The sequence below is a fragment of the Camellia sinensis genome, chromosome 7 (genome assembly GCF_055761805.1).
Source record: "Camellia sinensis isolate YWXY chromosome 7, ASM5576180v1, whole genome shotgun sequence".
In the NCBI taxonomy this organism is placed as follows: domain Eukaryota; kingdom Viridiplantae; phylum Streptophyta; class Magnoliopsida; order Ericales; family Theaceae; genus Camellia; species Camellia sinensis.
The window spans coordinates 136,740,936-136,767,379 of record NC_138967.1 but is presented as its reverse complement, the minus strand read 5'-3'; the positions used below and the strand labels follow the sequence as shown (position 1 = coordinate 136,767,379).

Here is a 26,444-nt window from a genome sequence, read left to right as displayed (position 1 = left end):
CCAAAACACCCCTATGGAGGGGTAGGGTTTCCCTGTCCTATTTTGTTAGAAGCTAGGGTTTCACTACGCACGCAGCGGTTTTCAAACAACCTAACATCGGGTAAGCAACCTGTCTTAGTTTGAAATGGTCACTATGGATTTCGATATGCACTAGGTTGAATGGTCGAAAAGGGTGCCCCGGTAAAACCGGAGTTTGTGTTCCCATACTGTCAGAGCCCACAACCGGTCAGCCTTATGGCATGCTTTGACAAAGTCAAGCCTCCGGCAAACCGTTCAGGAATGGCAGATGGCAAACACGGTGTCCTAGGCGCACCAATGCACATGCAATGCAAAGAGACACATAAATGAAATCAAAACAGGATATCACGAGTTCGAGTCAAGCTCTCTAAGTCCCTAGCAGAGTCGCCAGAAACTGTAGACGTCCCCGAATGCCCCGGGGAGATGAACCCCCGTTCTGTTCGTTTTGTGGGTTTACTACAGTTCGGACTCAAATTGTCACGGTTCTTAATCTGAACCAAAGAGTCCAAATCCGGCAAATCATTTTGAGAAAACAGATTTTTGAAAGAAGTGCCAAACATGGACTGCTTTCCCAGATACAGAGTCGCTACCTAAATATTTTATTTTGGGGGAATTTAGGAAACCCTGACTCGGTGCCAAAGGCCACGTGTCCGTCATCACCAAAGTTGCCTCGGCTCGGGAACTTGGGTACGATTGGAGAAGGTCAGCTATGAGCACCCCCTCTCGCCCGATCCGAAGATCGGCCTCTACTAACCATGATATCTAATTTTGAAAACGTTATGTGTTCTTATTCCGGTTATAGCCTAGAATTACTATGTTATGCGCACAGCAAACAAGTATAGACCAAATCGCCTAAATTGGAACAAAATATAACATGTTTGTTTTGAAAATGGTTTGCTACTCGCAAGTAGGCTAAAATGCAGGTTTTGCCACCCTTAAGTGGACTTTTAGAAAAAATGGTTTTGCCACTATCGAGTGGGCTTAAAATTCACAGTTTTAATGCATTATCCCAATTTAAGCAATTCGACCTTCACCCACAGGCATTCAAGCAGTTATATCACATAAGCAGCTAGCCTCATGGTAATCATGCTGTTATGGCAACACTCACACGCATGCAAATATGCTAAAACATAAATGCTTACTGAGTACTCCAAGCCAAAACAGAAACTAGTTAGTAATCATATGCATGATCCTAGTTCATGTTAAGATGGCTAATGCAACACATGCAAAATGCAGCTACAATAGACTCGGCTAATCTATGGATGGCATATGATGATGCTACAACTACCACGTATTCAACTTGGAATTAAAATATAATGCAGTTAGTCTGGTGCGCCGAGCCCGGTGCATGCAAGACAAATGTATGGATGCACGCATGCATAGCATAAGGTATGCTAAATTAAATATGACCTAATACTAACCATCAAAAGCAGGTAAGTAAAAGGGAGAAAGAAGTGGGGGTTGAAAGACATACACACACTCACCCACACTTATTACAGATTCGCCCTCGCTCGGAGGGACCGAAAGAATAATACAAATTAACTAACTCGCAAACTAATTAATTATTACAAATCACCTACTTAATTAACAAATTAACTAAGCTAAGAAAAGTAATAAAAAAGGGGCCTCGGGAAGAGGGTCCAATGCACGCATGCTCGGGTCTTGCTCAGAAGTCCAGTGCCATGCACAAGCTGCCTCTGTTTTCCCTGCTATGCTTCTCTGAAGACTGCCAAAGTCTCAGGATGTGCTCACTGGATGTTGGGGAATGCCACCGGCTGGAGGGAATCATCATCGGCTGTGATTTGGTGGTCATCGGCTAAAGATGAATCCACCGGCCACCAATGGATGGCCGGTCGGCACTCTGTGTAGTCGATCGGCCAAAAATTCTTGCAGGACCTGTTTGACAGCAGTAGAGGGCAAAGCTTTGCATGGCAATGCAATTCAAGCAATGTATACACCAACCATATCACTTATCATGTTTATGACTCAAAGGGACATGGTCCTTGGTTCTCGGATCATCAATCGCGCATTTCAATGCGTGATGGCCCAAGAGACCAAGTTATGCATGTTGATTTTAAATGCAATGCAAACCAACAAACAAAGGCCCAACTCCCATCACTAAATAAAGGAATAAGGCATGCATGCTAGATGGAGTGCAACCTAGGCATGTGAACTAGCATGCAACATGGGCATACAATGCATTTATGCAAGCAAACATGCAAGGTAAGCATGCAAACAAGCAAAGGATGGATTTAAGCTCGTTTGGGCAGCCCTTAAGGAAGCCCAAAACAGTGGCCATCAACCAAGGAAATGAGGCCAAATGCACATGCAAGCATACATGACAACATGGACCAACATTTAAGCACATAAAGGCAACTTTTAAGCGCACTTTAAAAGAGGCATAGCATGGACAATTAACATGCAAATGAAGCTCTGAAAATCATGCTATAGGAGGTGCCAAACCAACTAAACAAAGCAAGCATATCATGCAACCAAGCCCAACGCCTAAGGCTCACCAAAGAGGCATTGGACTACACTTATCAAGACCAAACATGGCATGATTTAAGCAACTAAAATCAGGGTTTTAGCATGTCAAAATGAACCCCAAAAACCACTTAGATGACATCTAAATGACTTACACATGGAAGCATGCACAAATGCACTTTCAAGGAGCATGAAACACAAACTCTTGAAACATCAAAGCTCCATGAAATGCAAGTATACAAGCATGCTAAGTGGACTGAAATGACATGGAAAATAGTCCCAACTCACTAAATCAAAGCAAGTAATGCATGCTATACACTCACATACTTGAAGCCTACAAGCTAAAATGCAAAGGGACTATGCAATGCATGCTAAAGTCGACCCAAACAACTAAGGACAGACCTTAAACATGGCAAAATAAACATGAAAGATTCACAAAGCCAAGCCTAAAGCATGCTAGAACAATGGTTTACAACCTAAGGCATGTTAAGGCAACAAAATGGCATTACAAGGCATGTATGCTAAGCAAGCATGGTGTACCAAAACCAACTTAAAACAATGCTATATCATGGCATAATAAGCATAAAAAACAGCCGAGGCATGGTCAACATGAGCCTAAGCTACGTGCTCCCTCAAGAGGCAAAAAAATGATCCTTTTCAAGAACAACAAGGAGAGGGGGTGGCCCTCTCCTTCTTGGGACCTCAAGGCACCATCCTCACCTTTGAAATCCCTCAAGATTTCAGTGGTGAGGAGGCCCAAACACCAAGGTCTCAGAGCTCACCCAAAATGGCACAAAATGGAGCCTTACAAGGCTTAAGAGGGGTCAAACAACCCCAAAGCTTGAAGCAACCTTAAACAACTATTTAGAGGGCCTAAAAATAGAACATTTTTATGTTATACACTAAGCTCAAAAATAGATTCAAGATAGGCTAAAAAGCTATGAAAAAATGGGATAAAAAGGGACAAAAGTCTTACCCTTGTAGACCCTCTTCACAAATGGTGGACCAGCAGTCTCCTTAGGTCCAAACCAGCTTCAAAACTCTGAAAACAATCCTTTAGAACCTCAATAGCCAAGGGAAGGTGTAATGGTAGGTGTTTGTGTACAAAACTAAGGCTTAAACACACACAATACAAGAGAAGAAGAGATATAGATATAGGATAGATATAAAACCCTAAACCTAGAACCAGAGCTTCTCTAACAATGTTTTCTAACCCTAATGCCAAGAGAGGAAGTCTCTTCTTATAGGCAACTCCCTCTTGTAAGGCTTCCAAAACATACCATCCAAGAGGGAAATCCCTCCATACGTGTATGGAGGGGAACAGAGTGGGTGCCAGCTATCACAGCTGGCACAAAATATCTACTAAAAGTAGATGAACAGTGATCGGCCATCCAAAATTGCCATTTTGACAAAATAAATGGCCGATCAGCAACAAAGAATGCCGACCGGCAATATATATTGCCGATGGCATAAAATCACTGGCCGGTGGCCTCGAGCCATGGCCGGTGATGTGTGGGGATGCCTCACAAGGCATTCCCTACCCCTTTAAGGCAAAACACAAGTGTTTGGTGCAAAACCAAACACAAAACAGTCGAGTCGAGAGATCCTGGGGCAAGGCGCGCAACCGAGACCTCCGGGAACTCAAGACAAACACAAACATGGATGATCACCGAGTGTTCAAGCGGTGACGTCCAAGTCTTGAGGACGGTCAAAAATGGGGTGTCTACACCACCCCAATCATACTTCGCCATCTGCGGTAGGTGCACCAGCTCACCCAGGAGGTATAGCCTTACAGTATTTTCTCTGTTCGTAAACAGGGTAGTACCGAGGAGATACATGAAAAACCCACTGGTATATTGAGCTACCTCCTCTGGGGTAACTGGCTGAAGGTCGGTGAAGTGATCCAGGAGCCAACTATAACGTACCATCCCGTGGCCAGTAGTGTCTGGAATCGCCCCAAGAAGATGAAGTTGCGCAACTCTCCACTGCGTCATATTAGGATCAAACAGGATCAGGCCGTCAACCCCGACTCGCAGGCCGATGAGAATCGAGAAGACATGTGGGGTCAGAGTCAGTTTCCTGATCGATAAAAAGTGGAACAAGTCCATTATGTCCCACTACCTCTCCACTAAGGCCCCGTAGAGCAGTGGCTCAGCCCTGATTTGTACTAGTCCCACGCAAAAAGGCCCGAAGCCAATGGCATCGAACAGTGTACGGACCTCCGCAAGAAGCCTCTCATACTAGTGCTGGGGACCGGATATGGATCCATAGCCACCAATCCTCCTGGCAATCACCTGTAGGTTGGGAATGTTATCAATATTTGCATGGCATTAAAGGATAATTTGCTTACGAGATTCAAAATATGTGCAAAATAAAGGAAAGATTGCTTACCGTGGAGGCGTTGGCGGATAAGTGTTCCACGAGCTCTCGCAGCAGAATTTCCTCATCGATCCTTGGGATAAGGCCCTCAAATCTCAAGATACCGCCACGGGTCAGAGTGTGTGTGCGGGGCTGGTAAGTGGCCGCGTCAAAAGGCCTATCGGCAAGAGGCGACAACGCTGGCTCAAAGATGTCCTTAGCCTCTATATCCTCACCTAGGATGGAACCAATACCCACAACGAGGTCGGGGATGGGAACCTCGTCACTAGCCATAGTGAGAAAAGTGGGAAAAATGAAGAAAAAGTGAGTGAGTGAGTGAGTTTGAGTGCAATGTGAGTTTGAGTGCAAATCCTAAAAAACCCCATAGGTCTAAACCCTAGGAGAGAGAAAACAAAGAGAGAGTGAGGAATCAAAGGGGAAGAGAGAAAAGTGTGGTTAAATGTGTGAGAATCTAAGAAAAATCAAGAGAAAACCCAAACTCAACCAAATCAAATTTTGTTCAGTTCAAAACGTAGAGTGAGTGGGTTTTACGAAAAAAATTCGCGGGGGTTGTTGGCTAATGCAAGAAGAAGGAAAATCTAGAGAGAGAGAAAGGTTAGAGATAGAGGAGAGGGAGTTTCGGATAGGTGTGTGTGTGTGTGGAAATGAGGATTGGGTTTCTTTAAAACAACCGTGGCTCACGAAATAACCAATCTACTCCGCTGCCGCTGTCGCAACTTGGACGACTTTATTTGAGCTCGGCCGTACTTCGTTTAGGCCTGGCCGGCTCCTAATGTAATCCGGTTTTGTTTTTTTGTTTTTAACTTTGTTCATTTCTATATTGGGCCTGGGAAGGAGAAAAATAAAAGAAAAAGAAGAAACAGCAAAAAAATAATAATGAAGAGAAGAAAAAAAAAATAGAGGAAAGGAAAAAAACAGAGCCAAAATATATATATATATATATATAGATGAAAAAAAGACAAAATAGAAAAGCAGAGAGAAAGAGTTTTGTTCTTTTTGTGGAGTTTTGTTCAAATTTATATATTTTCGAAACAAATCGGAAAAATTGATTTTCAAATTGATAATTCGAGCATTGTTTTGATTGTGTTGATTATATCTTTGTTTAGTTTGTGAGAATTCACATTTGAAGCTTTGTTAAAGTCATGTTTACGCTTTGTACCTAGGTTTGCATTTACTCTTCGTAAGTTGTTTTGGGTTGTCTTCATGGGCTTCAATCTTCATTGCTTCCACCTTTCCTCCTTTCGTGTGAGACGCGTTAGGTTGTGTTTTTTCACTCGGTTAAAAACATCAGGTGTGCCTGGTGTTCACACCATCTTTCCTCTTCGATTAAAAACAGCAGGTGTGCTTGTTGTTCACACCACATTTCCTCCTCTCGCATGAGACACATTCGGATTGTCCTCTTTGGTTTAAAACATCAGGTGTGCCTGGTGTTCACACCACCATTCCTCTTCAGTTAAAAATAGCAGGTGTGCCTGTTGCTCACACCACCTTTCCTCCTCTCGCATGAGACACGTTCGAATTGTCCTCTTTGGTTAAAAACATCAGGTGCGCCTGATGTTCACACCACCTTTCCTCTTCGGTTAAAAACAGCAAGTGTGCCTATTGTTTACACCACATTTCCTCCTCTCGCATGAGACGCATTAGGATTGTCCTCTTCGGTTAAAAACATCAAGTGCGCCTAGTGTTCACACCACTTTTCCTCTTCGGTTAAAAACAGCAGGTGTGCCTGTTGTTCACACCACATTTCCTCCTCTTGCATGAGACGTGTTAGGATTGTCCTCTTCGGTTAAAAACATCAGGTGCGCATGGTGTTCACACCATATTTTCTCTTCGGTTAAAAACATCAGGTGCATCTGGTGTTCAAACCACATTTCTTCTTTGTTCAAAAATATTAGGTGCAACTAGTGTTCACACTATCTTTCCTCCTTTTGCGACGCGCTCGAAGTTATTTTTCCTCGGTTAAAAATATCAGGTGTGCTTAGTGTTCACACCATCTTCCCTCCTTTCGCGTGAGACGCGTTTGGAGTTGTTTACTCGATTAAAAGCATCAGGTGCGCCTGTTGTTCACGCCACCTTTCACCCTCACTGTGTGAGACGCAGTTAGGAGCTTTTCTTTTCTCTACGTGAGACGTAGTTTGGCTTACATTTTCTTACATCCTTTCTGCGTGAGACGCGGTTTGGTTTGTATCTTTCATCCTCCTCTCACATGAGATGTGTTTGGGATTGTTATTTGCTTTCCCTACTTTCTTACTTCCATGTGAGGCACGGTTTGTTTGGTCATTTGCGTGGTTATTCTACTATTGCTTATTGCATTGTTTTGCATGTGCATGAGTTTTTCAAAAGTAGTCGGCTCCGCGCAGCATGTAAGTCCAACTTTCAAAATGCATCGCATTGTCTATATCATTTTGCTTTTTGCCCCTAAACGACGCAGGTTTGATTCCTTGCAAAAGGATACATAGGCAGCCCTTGGGTTCAACCAATGGTATTTTGATTTATTTCTTTGCCCAAGTCTTACGGCCACATCAAATGGGTCGTGTTTGGGCTTTGACATTCATTCATGTCTTTTTATAACTTCGAGTTCTGCCAAAGAGGAGCAACTGCAGACACCCCATTTTTGACCGCCCGCAAGACTTGGGTGCTTTGTCCTGGGCACTCGATGATGAAAGTTCCATTATGTATGATTCGAATTCTCAATGAAGAAATCCAAGGTCGAGCTCTAAAATAGTCCCAAAACTTTCATATTTACCTAGTTCTTACCTTAGAGGTCCCTTTTTGTACATTGTGCCACCCTACACTGAGCTTGAACCAGAAGAACAGGGGACCCACATTGGGCCCAGGCCGTGCCTCATTAGGAGCCGAACGTGGCCATTTAAGGCCGACCGTGCCTTGTTGGCGAGAAACACCGGTATAAGTTTGATTTGCAAACATTGAGTTTGATTTGCCTTGTTGCCTTGTTGGCTAACATTGAGTTTGATTTGCCTGGTATAAGCTTGATTTGCCTTATTGCCTTGTTGGCTAAAATTGAGTTTGATTTGCAAACAAAGCTTGCTCTCTTCAAGAGGTATAAGCTTGTCACCTTTATTTTTGCTTTCATTTCAATCTATCTCTATCTATTTCTAGTGTTCTTGTACTGTTTTGGGTCCGTATCAAGTGTTGAAACTTGGGTTTGAATAACTACCAAAGGTAGTAAGGATCAACACCCTTACTTGCACCTAACTCCATAGCTTATACCCTTATTTTTACACTCTTTTCTTTGACTTTTACCTGTTTTTCAGAGTTTAAAAAAGGCTAAAAAAAACATGGTTTAAAGTCTCAAAAGTGAAAGGGTTAGCCACCTCTCCTTGTTCTTGTTTACTAGTTTAGTGTCTTCTTGTTTTTACCTATCTTTTTGTGCTCTTTAATACACTTGTAGCTACTTTTGTTTTTTATGCTTTAGGGGCTGTTTAGGGCTTTCCTAATTCATTTAATTAGTTTAGGCTTTGCATATCTTGCTTGTTGTATTGTACGTCCTCATGGCTTTGGGTGTTTAGGCCATAGACACTAAATCATTCAAGTTGATAACTCTTGTTTATTACTTAGTTATGTAAAGAGTTCCATTTTAATAATCAATCTCACATAATCATTTCTGCAATCTCCCTTTTTTTTTTCTTTTCTTTTGTTTGAGAGTTATTTCAAAAGATTGATGGTTATTCAGGGCATGGAAAAGGGACCTATATTCAATGGCTTAACCCCTACAGAGGTTCATCGTCAAAGTGTAGTCCCTCTTTCATGCCAAGAATCACTTCTCATCGGACATTTCTTCTCATTTAGTGAACTTAACTATCACTTTGGGCAAATTGACTAAAGAATGGAAAGACTAATAAAATTGGCTTAAAATCAATGAAACTAACATAAAGAAAAGGGATTAGAATAGTTAGATTCGGCCGGACGTTATGCCGAGTCCATCGTGTCAAGAATCGTTACTTACCAATTCATGATGTTTTGATGAGTCTTGAGACGTGTTTGCCTCCCTTTTTGAATTTCCATGATAGGAGGGAAGAGTGGTCGTATTCATTACATTTATTAATTTTTTTTTTCGAAATCATCAAGAAAACAACTTGCTATTGTTGGTGGTTTCGGACTCGAATTCATTCTTCTCTTGAGTTCCCCATGATAGAGAAGAGCAGAAAGGACAAATAGGGCCTAGAAAGGCTCCGTCTGCACTGTTCTCACCTCAGAGCACAAAAATATTTTTGGCATGAAATTTGGGCACGGACTGCCTTGTTTGGACTCGACCAGGCCTCATTAGGAGTCGGTCGGCCCCCAATGTTTGGTAATCAATGGATTCTGGCATAAACAGAACGCAGTGGCTGAGTGTGAAACAGAGCAAGTCTGGGTAGACAGAGCAGTTTCTGGACACTGTGCATACGATCGTTGTGCCTCATTGTTGCTTGTATTAATATTATAGTTATAATTATTATTGTTGTAAATTATTCATTAATTATAGTTATAATTATAGCTAATTATTCGGTTTTGTAATATCTAGTTTTAATTCGAACACTTGGACACTCATTCGGACTCTCTTGCATAAGGGTAAATATGTAATAATGTGTGTATATCTTCCAATCCCATTTCTTTCTCCCTTTTACTTACTTGCTTATGATGGTAGCATAGAGCATTGTGTTTTCTTAGCATTTTTCCATGACTTGTATCAAGTCGTCTTGCATATATAAGAGTTCGGCTCATCATTCTAACCAATGTCAAGATCAAAATCTATGCTTGAATACGTGTTTTATTCCATGTATTGAATTGAATCAAATGCCATGCTAGTAGCCGAACTTGTTATTTGCATGATTGTATGTGTCACATTAGTCATATTGCGTTATTTAGGAGCATGCATGTTTTCTAATTATTGTGCTTTGTTTGGCTTTCCTTGGAGTACTAGGTGAGCACTTATTGCTTTAGCATGTTGCATTACGTGTGATTGTTGTCATGTCAAGCATGATTACCATGAGACTAAGTGCTTAAGTGATATACATGTTCGAATGCCTGTAGATGAAGGCTAATTGCTTGAATTGAAATAATTTGAGTAATGTACATATGAGATCACTTTTTCAAGTGGTACACATTCAAACACTTTTCAAAAATAAACATGAAATCAAAGAGTTCCAATTTTTATAAATTAGTCTATACTTGTGTGCGTCACATAGTAAGATTAGCCTAATAATCGGACCAAGAGCATATAATGTAAATTAGAATCACATCATAATTAGTAGAAACTGATCTTTGATCGGGCGAGTGGGGTGCTCAATTCATGGCCTTCCACTCTTATACCTAAGTTCCCGAGTCGAGACATTTTGGTGATGACGGAGAAGTGGCCTTTGGCACGAGTCTCGTGTTTTCTAAACTTTCCAAAAACATTTAGGTGGCGACTCTGTAATCTGGCAAAGCAGTTCATTCTTGGCATTTGATTCAAAATCAATTTTCCAAAAGATTTTCTAGATTTGGACTCATTTGTGTTTATCTATTTCACATTGCACTTGTGAAATCTGAGTCAGAACCACAGGAGTCCTAACTATAAGGCTATCGTATCCGAAAGGAGCACGAAAAGCAAGCTACACCTTTATGCCACCATCACACAAATAAAATTCTTTTTAGATGGGGGATCTTATTCTGGTAATCACAGGCAAAGTACCATTTCCAAATCCATGGAATGCCAAAGCGAATAATAAAATGAACCAAGGTTTTGGTTATGGAAATATCCTTATTTACTGGTAATCGAGAATAGGCAGTTTACCATTCATTAAATGCTTGCCAAATAAGTTCTAGAAAAGCTTCTAATTGGAACCGAATTTGTCCCACCAAACGAGAAACCAATTGGGTAAATCGTTTTTGAGAACATTAGGGACAAGACAGATAAACCAAGAATGATTCTTGATAGGATTCTGGTAATAAAAAAACATATGCAAAATCATCAATGTAATCTCAATAATTGTATTTGGATTCGCAATTGCCAATATCAAAAGTTCTGGTAATATGCGGACAAATGTCCAATGTAGCAATGGGCATAATATTTCAAATTATGGCTTTGTTATACTATTTGGGGCTAGCCACTTTATTCGGGTCATGTAAAGTATGTCAAAATTCAATAGCTGCAGTTTCTGTTAATATCTGTTTATAAATATATCTGTATTGGTCAAAATGTGGGGGAAATTGTTGAGTCGTTAAATAACGTCTCGGACATCCATTGCTTATCTATTGGTTCAATATAGAGGACTGTTTCCTCAGTAATACTGTTAGAGGTATACTATTCTAGAGAAGAGAGAAGGGCATCTTTAGCCGTTTGGCTGGATTCCCCTTTTATACTGTTTAGAGAGGTTTGAAGCCTCCGAAATTCTATTAAATCCTGGTAGGCATAAGGATTGGATCCTCTACTGCGGCCCCGACGGCTTCAGCCGCTACTGGTCATGAACCTTGCAAATATTCACGAGTTAGAAAATCGGGTAAAACATTATGTTCACCTTTGATATATTCAATATCAAAATCAAATGCTGATAGCCAACTTTGCCAAGTGGCAAATATTTGTTTATGGGCAAGATTCTGAACATCTTTTTTAAATATCTGTTTAGCTGCAGAACAATCAACTCAAAGTAAAAAAAGCTGATTTAGTAAATCATCCTGGAACTTTAAAATACATTTGACAATGGCTAAATACTTCTGTTAATAATTGGGTAATTTAAGGCTGCACCTTTCCATGTTCCTGATGTAAAACGCAACAATTCTTCTTGCTGTTTGTAAGGATTTAACTGTTTAAGAATACCTCCATAACCTTGATTAGAGGTGTCGGTTTCAACAATCTTTTTCCATTCTGGATGGGGTAAAGCAAGAGAAGGGAGTTGCTTGACTTTTAATTTAATTTTTTGGATAGCTGCAGTGTGGGCTGGTGTCCATGGAAAAGGGTTTTTCTCAAGTCGGGTATAGAGAATAAAAGCATCCTGGGAAAACTAGTGATAATAATCTCTAATATAATTGAGTCTACCAAGAAATCTTTGCAATTGAGTTTTATCTTTAATTTCATCTGGAAATTTAGATGTAAACTCAATACTTCTGTTAATGGGAATTATAGTACCAATATGAATATTATGGCCTAAAAATCTGATTGTTGTTTGAAAAAGTTTCATTTTTGGTGCTGATATGACTAAACCATTTATGATAATAACATGCTTAGATATATTAAGATGTTTAATATGCTAATCAATAGATAATGAAAAAATAAGAACATTATCAATATAACAGATAGTAAATTTTGTATATGGAATGAATATATGGAATGAATATATCATTCATAATCTGCTGAAATTCAGATGGAGCATTATTTAATCCAAATGACATAACATTCCATTCATAATGCCTAAAAGGTATTGTAAACGCTGTTTTATAGTGATCCTGCTCAGTTATCTATACTTGTCAATATCCAGATTTTAGGTCAAATTTAGAGAATATGACAGCATCCTGTAGGCGATCTAATAAATCTTTCTTATTTGGAATTGGATACTTAATTCATTCTAAGGCATCATTAAGAGGTTTATAATTAATTACTAATCGTGGCACACCTCGTTCTATTTCTTCATTTTTGTTGACATAAAATGTTATACAACTCCAAGGCGAGTGACTTGGTTTGATTAACTTTTTCTGGAGAATAGTTTTAATTTATGTTTACAAAAATCTAAATACTCTTTTTCCATTTGGCTAGGGCGAGCTCTGGTTGGAATATACCTTTTATCAAAATCTAGTTCGTAGGGAAGAGACACTATGTGTTTCTTATGTTCCTAAAAAGTATTAGGAATATCACTACAAATTTCTGTTTGTAATTCTTTCTCAATTGTTTTAATTTTATTCTATAGCGATGGCTGTTATAATCTCTATTCAATTGTGAGGAAATTTACTTCTGTTTGTAAAAAATTTATCTATTTTTCTTTGAAATTGACTAGGTCTTTAATTTGATCTAACTCTTTAGTATATGGTTCTGTTATAGATTCAAAAATAATTGATTGATTACTGATGGTAGTGTGAATGCCTATGGAGTCAATTCTGGTAATAGGCATGAGTAAACATAAGAATGGAGTCCCTAGAATGATATTCTGGGACATTTTTCTGATTAATACAAAAGAAATTAGAAGACAAATTCCCTGATTACAAATTAGTACTTCTGGTAATTTATATTTAATCTTCATAGAATTACCACTTGTACTAGTAAGAGATTGAGTTATTTTCTAAAAATATTGAGTAGGAACTAATCCTTCTTGAATGCAGTTCATATTAGCTCCATTATCAACAAGAGCTACTGCATTCCTGATAATAAAATATGGTTTAATAATAAAAGTAATTTTAATATACCATTTTTGAAAAGTAATTTGATTTATTAGCGTTAAGTACTGGTTATCTTTGACCTTTTGATATGGATTTTCTGATTCTTGAATAGCAATACCTTTATCTTTTGGGGGCATTTGTTGCAACTGGTGTTTTATATATTTGATATCTACACAAATTGTTTGCTGGGCATTTTGAAGTGTTTTATTTCTGTTTTGAGGACATTTATTTCCATTTTAAAATCTTGGATGGTTACTGGTTTTTCAAGTGAGGGTGAAGACTGTATGCGACTCAAAACTTCCTTCATACTGTAGTGTTCTATAGGAAGAACTTCTTCAATTTTCTGATTTTGATAACATAATTCCAAAAATTTTAATTTCATTTCTAGATCTTTAATATGGTCTACTAATTCTAGCATAGATTTTTGGTCATCTATTAGGACATTGATGCTTGGTCCTTCAATATCAAGACCATTCATTTCAACTATGGTTCTCCAATAGTTGGCTTCTGTTATGGAATTCAAATTACTGGTTTTGCAAGCACATATTTTTGGTGAATCTGAGTCATCATCAGACTCGAAGGGTGAACATAATTCAGCAAGTTCATCGTCTGAACTAGTTTCTGATTTGTCTGAAAGAGTCTGTAAAATATGTTGTTAGAGATGTTCATCAAGGGACATCTCATTAAGCTTCTATTTAAGTTTAGTCCTACACCGATTAGCATAATGTCCGGTTATGCCACATTTATAGCAAGTAACTGTAGATTTATCTTTCTTTTGATAGGATGAAGATTTATGTTTACCTTTTGTATACTTTTGCGATTTCTTCTGGTTCTGGTTTTGTGGTATTGAGATTTTTAGAATAATATTTTCGAGAGTATTTTTTATATAGTTTTCCATGCCTCTGTCGTTTAACTTTAGCTGGATACTGGATTTTGGTGTCGAATGCAAATTGATCGCAAAATTTTCCTAGTTCTTTACGTCCAGTTAAATTTTTTTTTTTTCATAAGGTGTTGGAGTTTAAGGTCATTACATAGCGAAAGATCTTCTTCTACGATGATGCCAATAAGTTGGCCATAAGTATACTGGTTATAAGGAATTTACATGCCATTATGGCGATCCCAAAGCTTTTTGCAGATTTTTTAGACAAAAAGGTTGGAAAGACCATCAATAAATTTATCTTTCCAATGTTCACTGTTAGCATCAGTACGCTGCATAACTTTTAGGATAAAAACATGTTTGTACCATCGAAAATGGGTTAAAGATGGACATTTAAGGTTCTGTAAAAGTTGGCGATTGCGGTCACTAGTGGCTATATCAGGTCCGACAAAATGATGTAGTGTAACAGCCCTCACTTCAACTTAGTCATACTTGCATACATTTATGTATGATCTTGTTTTGTTGTGTGCATTTGCAAACCCTGTCTTATTTTGCTTGAGTGTTGCTGCATGCTTTGTTCTTGCCTGGTGTGTTGCCGAGGTCATCTTAAGCCTAGTCACCTTCGAACCCTTTTTCACTTAGAACTATCTTGGAACCCCTTCAGTTGACCTCCATCTTCACCCTGGCATATTTGCCGAGATGTCGCTATCTAGGCCGAGGTGTGCAGCACCAAGGCCGAGATGTGTATCATCTAGGCCGAGATGTTTATCCTTGCACCCTAGTGATTTTGTTCCTGGATTGGTATGACCTAGACCGAGGTGTGGCACATCTAGGCCAAGATGTGGCACAGCTTAGTCAAGTGTTGTCCTTCTAAGCCGATGTCGTTGTCACCCTACTTGTCGAAGCTTTGCCCTTAGCCGAGATCATCACTTGCCGGAGTGCTCTTGCTGTCTAACTTGTTGAACACACTTTGTCATGGTCTTGTCTTGTCAATCAGTCACCTTTTTTAATAGAGCCAATCAGCCGATGCCACGTGTCCCAGCAGAGGGTTAAGTCAGTGATTGTCGAGGAAAACATATCATTTTGTATCAAATCTTGTCTTTTAGAGAGAGAGGCTCTAGGAAGGAGAATGAGAAGTTTTGAGTGAGAGGGTAGACTTCCAAGCTTGATCGTTGGAGTTTAAACCGTTAGATCCTAATTTTGAGGTTAGAATCTTAATCTACTCTTGTTGTTCTTATTGATCATTTAGCTGCATTGCACGATCAAATCTGTTTTGCATGCCATGCATTGATTTAAAGTTGGTTTTAGTATGAGAAAATAGTGTTCTTGTGTTCTTGAAGAAAAGTCTTGTTTTGATCCGAAAGTTTGCATCTAGAACCATGTTTTTGTGTTTGTTCTCATAAGATCTTTGAATATGGGTGCCCAAGTCCATGTTTTCAAACTCATAGCACGAAATCTCAGTCCTTGTAATAACAAGTCATGATTTTAGCATGCATGTTCTTCATCTTCTCCATCTTCATGTTCTTCATGTTCCTCCAAGGGAAACCCAGATTTTCCCAACTTCGCTTTTGTATGTGGACGTCGAGACCGCACCTCGGCAAGATAGTGTGGGACCTCAGCCAAGACTTGGTTGGTGCCCAGCATATTTTTCCCGAGATGAAAAACAGTGTTCTGTTTTGATTTAACTTAGTTTTGATGAATGTCGAGATCATCCGTTTGCATGTGAATCTTGTTTGAAAGTACGTTCAATAGACTTTGCCATGTGTTTGTAAGACTCGGACTTTTGCCTTGACCCCGACATTGAAGAACTAAGTAAGTGGTATTTTTAATAAACCTATGTTATCAATGTTTTGATGATTTTTGTTTTGCTTTGTTTTGAAAAGTATTTGTTAAGCATGAATGATTGTCCCTACTTTGTATATCAAGCATTATCTTGTTTTGATGACATTCTCAAAAAGTCCTTAGTGCCAGGGGACTATAATGCAACTGCACATTTTGTTTTGAGAGTCCTTAGTGCCAGGAGACTATAATGCAACTGCACATCTTGTTTTGAGAGTCCTTAGTGCCAGGGGACTATAATGCAACTGCACATCTTATTTTGAAAGTCCTTAGTGCCAGGGGACTATAATGCAACTGCACCTCTTGTTTTGAGAGTCCTTAGTGCCAGGGGACTATAATGCAACTGCACATCTTGTTTTGAGAGTCCTTAGTGCCAGGGGACTATAATGCAACTGCACCATTGTTTGAGATATCTCCCTTGCTTTGTCTTGTTTTGCCACTGATGGTTTACCGCGTGGGTTTGTTTGTCCGGAATGTCATCATTTGTAATATGTTGATGCTAGTAAGCATCCCTTGAAACTTTGAAGATTTGCTAGATGGACTAGGTCCATCCCTTGTTATATAAAGTTTTGATATGTATCGTTTGAAAAGACTTCGGCTATTATTCATGCAAACCCCTTTATTATTTATATTATTCACTGAGTATCCAAACTCACCCTCTCTATATATATGTAGGTGATGAGCAAGAAGGCGGTGACGCCTAGATGTGATTCGCGAGCTTGTTTTGGATTTTTGTTATGTCGGCTTGACTTGTATTCACGTCGGCAGTCTTGAAAATTATGCTTCTCGACTTGTAATACTTGTATTTTGCACACATCGGCTTGAGAAGCCTTTTGATCAAGATGTAATAAGTACTTTACTTCAATTGTACTAAGTTGTAACCCATGTGAAGATGTTTGTCATTTCATTTGACTTATACACAGCTCTTATGGACTAATTAGATTTATATATATTGCTTCCGTACATGTTAGTCCCATATGTAATACTCTGATTGTGTGTGAATTTTGAAAATTAGCCTTCGGTAATCTCAGATTACTGGCTATCACGGCACCATCCTACTAGGGGCGGTTTGGGGTCGTGACATGTAAGATGGTTTGGATAAGAGTATAAACAGCATCTTCATGTTGTCTAGCCGTATCGATGATGGGATCGATTTGAATTTTGAAGGAATTAAGTATTTCAGTCTGTTGGGTAGGAGTGAGCACATTATCTTACCATCCTTTAAGAATACCGGTAAAGCCATTAGCAATAAAGCAGACAATTTGATGATCAGTATTGTCATTCTGTTTGCATACAGTGCTATACATTAAAATTTGATGTACAGTTTCAAAGATTTGATATTCAGATTTTCCATCTATATTCCATTCATAAATGGTCTTACCATAGAAAGATTTCTGGGTATGAAGAAAACCTTTTTCATATAGAATATCCTGAGGAGTAGGTTAGGAATAATAATACCTACTAGGTCCTGTTAGAGTCATTCTGAAGGTCTGTTGGGAAAAATAGGTTTTATTAACAGATTAAATATCTTGAAAATTATTTTGTATTTCTAAGATATGTGATGGGTAAAGATCATCTTCCTCATCATCATCAAGGTTGTCTAGTTGTTGCAGAGCATAAAGCATATTATTTGAGAGCTAGATTGTCCTATGTTGATGTTTTTCATTTTTTGAATAAGAGCGTCCATGAATTCATTATCCTGTTTATTGGATCTAAGTTTAAAATTAGTAACCTCTAAGGGAGGTTTAAAATTTACTGGTTGAATAGGAGAATCGGATGTAGATTTTACTTTCTAATGACATACCGGTTCTTTTACAGATTCTTCAATTCTGGTTAATTGTTTTCCTACAGTTTGAAAATGAAGATTTGTATGATTATTTTGTTTAATTATCGGAATGAGATCTTTGACTTGAACAAATTCTCTTTTTTCAGAAGAGGTATCAGATAGTTTTACAAAAGCTGTAATAACTAAAGGGTTACTGGAGCAAGAGTCTACACTTGGTGCTAGTTCTAATGATTGAGGAGGTGGATGTATGGATTTAATACTTTGACCATCGGTTGTTAACCATGTCTTCTGAAGATCATCTAAAATATTAAGTTGAGGTTCTGGAAGTATAGCCATAATAGTGGCAAACTCAAAATACCATCCCGGAAAGGACCTAAGTTTTTGATATTTATGTAAATGAAAATAATATTGTTGTTTAAGTGTTTCTAGTTATTGTGGTGTATGGTAGTTAAAATACCATGTCCTGAATTCCTGGTATTTAGACTGCATAAAATCCTGGTTTAGTTGTTTTCTAAGTTCACAGCCTAGTGAAAAATCCATTTATATACTTCAAAATTCATATCACTAGTTGTTGGGCTATACGGCCTTCTGGATTCATACACTCCATGAAGTATTTGGTTTTCTGATATATGGATTCCTTCAATCATAAGGTCTGTAGGCAGATCACTTGGTGGCCGACTAGGTGGTCTAGAAGGCATACCTTATAATATTGATTCAATAGGTTCTGAAGTAGATTGTCTAGATGATTTATTTTGATAAAACTACTAAAATGACAGTTAAACCAACAAATCAGTCAAATCAAATACGATTCAACCTAATCAGGTAGGTCAAAAGACCAACCAACTTACAAATTAATTAATTAAAACTTTTAAATTTTATTTTAAAATTTAAATTGTATTAAATTGAAATATGCACTACATTACAATATTAAATGAGAGTATAAAATTCACTTTATATGAGTAAAACAATTCACTTTTTCCTTTTTCTCTCGATGTGGGATTATCAAATAAATCATAGACTAATTAAACTTAAGAAAATCAAGAAAATTAGTATGAGGTATTGAAGCTCTCACAATGCTCCGCACTGATAATGATTTAGCCTAATCGGTTAGGTCAAAAAACCAACCAACCTATACAAAAATTAATTAATTCAGACTTTTAAATGTTATTTTAATTTTAAAATTTAAACTCACTTGAATTAAAGAATGCACAAGACTACAATATTAAGGTTCATTTTATAGAAGTAAAACAACTCATTTTTTTCTTTCTTTTTCTGATGTGGGATTATAAAATAAAAATTAACAATTATTTGGATGTGAAGTTTATTTCAAATCAAGTAATATCGGTCGTTCAATCTTTAATTAGATCAATCTTTAGTTTATTTCGAATTAAACAAATTTAATCAATATATTTTGATAAAACTGCTAAAATTGCAGTTAAACCAACGAATCAGTCAAATCAAAAATGATTCAACCTAATAAGCTAGGTCAAAAGACTAACCAACTTACACAAAAATTAATTAATTAAAACTTTTAAATTTTATTTTAAAATTTAAATTATATTAAATTGAAACATGTACAATACTAAGAAAGAGAATTTTCTGAGTAATTGTAGCTTAACGATATTAGTTTAACATAAGCACCTCATTTAAGATTTTTTTAAATCACCTAAGTGTTCAATTCTCAAGTCCAAAAGGATGAATTTGAATTCTCTTTGATTTTCTTCATATTTCTTTTTCTTTTATCTAATTTTCTCTTCTAGCTCTCAAGAAAAAAAATTTCTCTCTAACTTTCTGTCCTTCTCATTCCTTTTTTATTTTGTTCTATGGACTAATTAGCTTAGGTCATTAATTGTTTCATTTGCTCAAGTAGCCAAGTTTAACTCAAACAAACCTTGCTTTGCCTCCAAGAAAGAGAATTTTTTGACAAATTGTAACTTAACGGTATTAGTTTAACTTAAGTACATCATTTAAGATATCGTAAATCACCTAAGTGTTCAATTCTCAGTTCCAAAAGGATGAATTTGAATTCCCTTCGATCTTCTTCCTATTTCTCTTTCTTTTCTCTATTTTCTCTTCTAACTCTCAAGAAAAATATGTCTCTCAAAATTTCTCCGACCTTCTTCATGCTTCTCTATTTTGTTCTATGAACTAATTAGCTTAGGCCACTAATTGTTTCATTAGTTTAAGTGGACAAATTTAACTCAAACTAATATTGCTTAGCCTCCAAAAAAGAGAATTTTCTAAGTAATTGTAGCTTAACGATATTAGTTTAACTTAAGCAGCTCATTTAAGATTTTCTAAATCACGTAAGTGTTCAATTCTCAAGTCCAAAAGGATGAATTTGAATTCCCTTTGATTTTCTTCCTATTTCTCTTTCTTTTATCTAACTTTTTCTTCTAGCTTTCAAAAAGAATATTTCTCTCTAACTTTCTTCGTCCTTCTCCGTCCTTCTCTATTTTGTTCTAGGAACTAATTAACTTAGGCTACTAATTGTTTCAGAGGGGGCAATTTATATGTATTCACTATAACATATAAGAGTTTTAGGGACTAAGTTTTTTTTTTTTTTTTGTCTCTAAAAATATAAATTTTGTTGTGAAAAACATTTGGGGACTAATTTCAGTTGTCACAATGACAATCATTAAAAGGTTGTTTCGAAAAGTCAAAAAATGAGCTTTTAGGGACAAAATTTAAAAACATCCTAATAAATGTATTTTTAAAGACAAAATAACTTGGTCCCAAAAAGATTTATTTTTTAGACAACTTTTGGTCACAAAAAGTTAATAATTCATCACTAAATGTCTAATTTTGTTGCTAAAAATAAAATGGATCAAAAGAGGATTTTACAACTTTTTTTTGCACATTGATAAAAAATTGAAAAAATTACTTGTCGACATAAATTTACACTAAACACAACTAAGTAAACTAATCTCAGTTATCAATTTAAATTAAATATTTTTAAATTGAGCACAACGCTCATTCATAGAGTATAACTCATTTGTAAGCGAATCAATGTCGAAATCTTGTAGTTTCATGGAAACCCATTATTAGAAGTTATGATCATTGATGTTGAAATTTAAAAGTAATTACTAATTAAATAATTACAAAAATAAGGATATTTAAAGATATTTTTGAATATATTTTTTCACATGTTACAAAAAATCTATTGACATTTCAATTATAAATAGGTTTATTTCAAAGTTGTATAGAAATTTTATTGATACAAAATTATGTTGTGGGGCACTTTTTCATTGGTATTTTTTCTTAAAAATGTTGTTAGTCCCAAATTTTTTACTATATGAGATATTTAGTCATTTATTTGGTAGAAAATTTAGTATTTCTACCATTAATTGAGATTGTTTCCTTGCAGGCCTACTGTGCCTTTTTGTAGAGTATCGTTCCGAGTCTCTTTTGGATGATCTGAACCGTTCATATTGTACGGTTTGTCGAGAATATTATTCATGTAAAAAAATTAAATCAATCGGATATTCTTAACCCCATGATTATGTCTTAATTTTTTTAAAAAAATTATCAAGATTATGTCAACCGTCAAAAAATTTTTTTTTTTTTTTAAATGTGTTTTTGTTATAGGGATGTGGATATCCAAAGTTTGCAAGGATTAGATATTGATTGCATTAATTGATTGATTGATTTTAATTGAGCATGAGTGTGTATTGTGAATTAACTGCCTATACGTTGTTTTAGAACAGGACATGGAAGGTTTCGTGGCTGGCAAATACAAGTTTTAGTTCAATGTATTGCTGAATATGCCACTGGAACAGATGGGATGACAGTATTAATTATGCCGAGGTATGTAAGCATTACTAACTCGTCTAACGTCTGTTGACTGTCGTTTGTTACATATTTGGGTTAAATATTTGTTGCTGATGTTTCGATGCCCAATGACACTTGGTTTGTGCCATCACCTGTCATATGTGATAAGGATTTAAGAATAGAGGATCCAACTCCTAAGTTCTAGCTTCCCAGATATTGAGTATGTATTGCCATCATCGTCGTTTAATTTTCTCCTTCATCATCCAATGTCTCTTTTGATTTCGTTATATACAAGTTTCGAAAACAAGTTTGGTTCGTTTGTTTTTATATTAATTAAAGAAAATTCTTAAGTTAAAACATAAAATATCACCAGAATGACGTGGCGATAACATTTTTCAATTAAAACCCATCTTGATGTGTGATTTGTTTTAAAGTGCAAGTCTCAGATTCACCCATATCATTATGCACAAAAATCACACACACACACACACACACACACACATATATATATATATATATATATTTTCTGCATGTGTAGTATTAATTATCAATTAAGCCTCATGAATGAATACCCATGTGTCATTAATATCTTCTATTGAGTATAAAAGATCTCATGTATCTCAACACCATAAAAATGATTTCATTTGATTTGCTTCAATTTACTGATATTTATGAAAATCCAATTAAAAAATAATAAAATAAACAAGCTAAATTTGATCACAAAATAATTTACAGTGCCTACATGCCTTTTTGTATCATGGATCAAGCAGTATGCCTTGCTATGATCTTGTTCTGTTGTTGCAACCACAGCTGTTGTTCATGCAGCAAGTTCTGTTGGTTCGTCGACCCACTAAAACCTTGTTCATCACCCCCAATTGGGTATGATGCAAAAGGGTCATTTTCATTCTGCAAAGCCATACTTGGACTATTTGGATTTTGAGCACTGAAAGTTGGGGTTGCTTGAAAAGTTGGCCCCCATGAAAAGCCATCGTTGGCTGGAAAACTTGCTTCAAAATCGGTCGCGGTTGTTGTCGGGATTGGGGTCGGGGTGGTGACAGTTGCAATGGCAGTTAATTCAGTTGTATCTTGTAGAAATGGATTGTAATAGTGGTCTGGTGGTGGTACTGAACTTTGTTGTGGTATTGAACTTTGATGGTACAAATTGTCTATCGATGAAACATTGAAGGCCTCTGTAATGGGGATAGGTTGTCGGGTTGATGGTGGTACTGAACTTTGATGGTACAAATTGTCTTTTGATGAAACACTGAAAGCCTCGGTAATGGGGATAGGCGGTTGGGTTGATGGTGTTGCTATCTCAGCTAGAACTAGTTCCCAACCATCTCTCGAACCCGACTCTGATGGCTTCTGTTCTTGTTCTGGACTCAAAAAGGAGTTGAAGGCATTGGTAAATGGCTGTGGTGATGTTGTAGCCTGCTTATGTTCTTGTTTTTTACTCAAAAAGGGGTCGAAGCGATCAGTAAATGGTTTTGTTAATGTTGTTTCTTGTTCTTGACTCAAAAAGGTGTCAAAGCCATTGGTAGATGGTTGTGATGATGTTGTTGCAACCTCAGCTAGGACAAGTTCCCAACCAGTGGTTGAACTTGGCTCTAATGGCTTTTGTTGTTCTTCTTCTTCTTGTACCTTTTCTATTTCTTGTTCTTTCTGTGGCCATTCCTCTAGGGATACAAGATCTACCGTAGAACTCATGACGGGCAATGATTGAGTTGAACCTGCATCGTCATTTGCACTAAACGCATCATCTCGTTGCAATTGTTTCTCGAATTGATCCGCAATGGAATAAGCCTCGAGATCTATTGAAATTGATGGGCTTTTCCCGGTCAACTCCGTGGCACTTATTAAATCTTCCAAGGACGTACATTGTGAACCGAATTCAGAAGTCATCTCTGATGTATCGGTGAATTCAGTCATGCAACTGTCGTGACGCCGACCGGTGGTTGAGCCATCGCATGGTGGCGCGGGGAGAAGCAATTGCGGGCGGTTTGGAGACCGACCCGTCGTTGGAAAAGATGATTGATCTTTCAAGAATTCTTGTAATGTTTCAATTAGCTCTTCCGATATCTTTTGCACACTTGGGTATTCAGAGGTCCTCCCAACACCAATGTTTTTGCAGAGATCATAGAACCCACTGAGCTCTTCAAATTGCTTTGTAGCCTTAACACAAGCTTGAAAAGCATTAACACAAGAATTGTATTGCAAATGAAAGAAACTATCGAGGAGGAGCGCGAGACCATCCGAAATGTCTTTGTATAGATCAAAACTCTCTTGCACAACGGCATATAAAGATATTTGCACCAGCCGGTTCGTCTTTGCAGCACCGGTTGGCCTTGTTGCCACCGCTCTATCCAGCAATCGCTGCCAATATGAGATCTTATCGAGCAACATTGCTGGTTTCATGTTACGCACCGGCTCATTCGCTCTCCGGCTTCTACGATGGAACGGTTCCTTCTCATGGTGAGTATATCTACGTTGAAGCTTCCCCGTGAGAAAACAATCCAAACGCTCGTCTAGATAGAGCGCAAAGGTACGAATAAAAGCCGTGTAGTCCCACGGGCTTGAATTCGAGTCATCCCTAAAGCTCGACAGGTTGAGAATCTTGGCACCTCGCTTCATCGCGTGAAGAACTTCCCTAGGGAAGTAAGGGTCGCCGTCTTGGAATATTCTAAGAACAAGCATTAATGATTTTATGGCAACGATCCAATTGCGGGTCCGGCCAATCCTCTTGCCAATCGCTCGAGCGCAAGCGGCCGCTTGGGCTTTATCGGAGGAGACAAGTTGGAGGATTTCATGCACATAGCGCTCTTCCACGGGGACGCTATCGTGGGTGGTGGCCTTGAGAACTGAAACCTCGATATTCGATGAATTGTTGCTGGAAACTTTAGCTAGGCTAATGCTTGTTTGATCTTTCACTGCTCCAATGGCCTTTTTTAGCTTGCTTGGCATGGTTTTGTTATGCAGTCTCTGTAATTTATTTTCTCTCCCTTTTGTTCTAGTCTTGTTTGCTCTATTTGTTTTTTTGTTTTTTTTGGGTTCAATCAATGCAAGATGTGTGTGTGATGTGAAGGGTAATGTGCATATTTGAGAGTTGTTGAAATGGGCTTGCGTTGTTGTATCATCATCATGGGAGAGGTGTTTGGTTGAGTGGAAACTAAAGAGGTGAATTTTCTTGGAAGAGAAAAGAGATAGAGCAGAGTTGGTTGGTGGACCTTAAGCCTCTCATGTCCTTACAGACGTGACAAAGACTCGCAATCTCTCTTTGACCAAGTCATTTTGAATGTTTTCATTTCCACTTGCATCTACAACGCGTGTTGTTTACGTACCATTTCATGGGCGTAAATGTGGCCCAAGCCCAGCCTAGGATAGGACTTGGGTAGAGCTCTTAGAAATAAATAAATAAATTTAGTGGTGTTTCGAAAAGTTGGTAAAAAAAATGATTTTTTTGTTTTTTTTTTTTGACTTTTTGATTTTTTTTTTTTTTTTTTTGGCTAAAAAAGTTAATTTTTTGTGATTTTTTTGTGTAAAAAAATTAAAATGTCAAAAACTTGACATTTTTAGCAACTTCTCAAAAGACCCTTAAAGCCCTAACCTATACAAAGAACAAAGTTGGTTGAGGCCATGGCCTGATGCAAGGTATCTCAGATTTTCAACTCTTTCCAAGCTTAACCAATGCAAGGATTAATAGGCAAATATTTGAATATTTAGAAAGACTAGTGCTATACATAGAGAATATTATACAAAAAAGATGAACTACCTATGATTCTTTAATTTGAAATCACAAGGCCCGTCATTTCACATAATTTACAAGTATACCACTGTAACATCCATTCTGGAAGCTAATTCTATATAAAAATTCTGGTGAGTTATCATTTTCCATTTAAAAATTAGTTTATTACTCAAAAATAGGTAAATAAGAAACAGAAAAGAAAGAGTGTAGCAAGTTGACGCTAACTGGCTTTCAAGATCAGCAGTGGGCCGGCCCATTTGTGGTTAAACTTGTGGGTTTGGTTCCATCAATTTTCTGTTGGGTTAAGAAGCTTAATGGGCTGGAAGATCCAGTTAAATTTTGTTTGGCTCTGAGAATCAAAGAAGAATCCATACAATTCATCACTTTAATGCTGTATTTGGATCAAGAATTTAGAAAAATAAATAAATAAATATATAATATTTTACTTATATTTCATTCACATCTTTCGTCCTTTTTCCTTTCTCTTTCTTTTTCTCTTTCCTTTTTTAATTCCCTATTTAAATTCATAATCCAAACGGTCTTAAAAAAATCAGTCTAGAAAGTACCATTGCCAGTTTCCACATCATCCTAGGAGAAATTTGTGTATAAAAATTTTATTTGTATACCAATTTCCTCCTTAAAAAAATAAAATAAAATTAGTAGATGGGATTTGAAGATTAGCAATACACTCCACTATAGCTCCCATGTTACCATTAAACCCAAGACATCAATTTATTTTTTGATAATGCTATAAACACTAATTAGTTTACCAATTAACACACTAACTAGTTACAACATTAAGTATAATGGTAGTGCTACATGTACCAATTAGTATACCAACTAGTATACAAACATATATTATGATATTATTATTGACCCAACTCATTATAAAAATTACAAATATAAAAAATCTCTTAAATTATGTCACATAATCAATTCGCACATTAGTTAGTACACTAATTGGTACATATAGCATTATTTTAAGTATAATCATATTAAATAGTGAAACCCACATATATGATATATGTCTTGTTTCTTGATTAGTTTTTTTTTTTTTTTTTTATATGCCACATCACTATATTATAACTCTAATTTTAGAACTCTTAATCACTATTCTTATTACAATTTGGTCCCATGATGCATGTAGCGTCCTCACAAATTTTGCAGCTCACATGACATTCACAATGTTTGTTTGTGTT

General features: G+C 37.1%; 1 protein-coding gene across 1 annotated transcript; it reads right to left on the bottom strand.

Annotated features, from left to right (window-relative positions):
* Window positions 1-22,151: 22,151 nt before the first annotated feature.
* On the bottom strand, window positions 22,152-24,682 carry LOC114270682 (clathrin coat assembly protein AP180). The gene has a single exon (XM_028212261.2). It carries the CDS (start codon window positions 24,462-24,464, stop codon window positions 22,266-22,268), a length of 2,199 nt encoding a protein of 732 aa, XP_028068062.2. The 5' UTR covers window positions 24,465-24,682; the 3' UTR covers window positions 22,152-22,265.
* Window positions 24,683-26,444: the final 1,762 nt, after the last annotated feature.

Coding starts and splice junctions, on each gene's coding strand:
- LOC114270682 (XM_028212261.2), bottom strand. CDS start 24,464: ATGCCAAGCAAGCTAAAAAAGGCCATTGGAGCAGTGAAAGATCAAACA.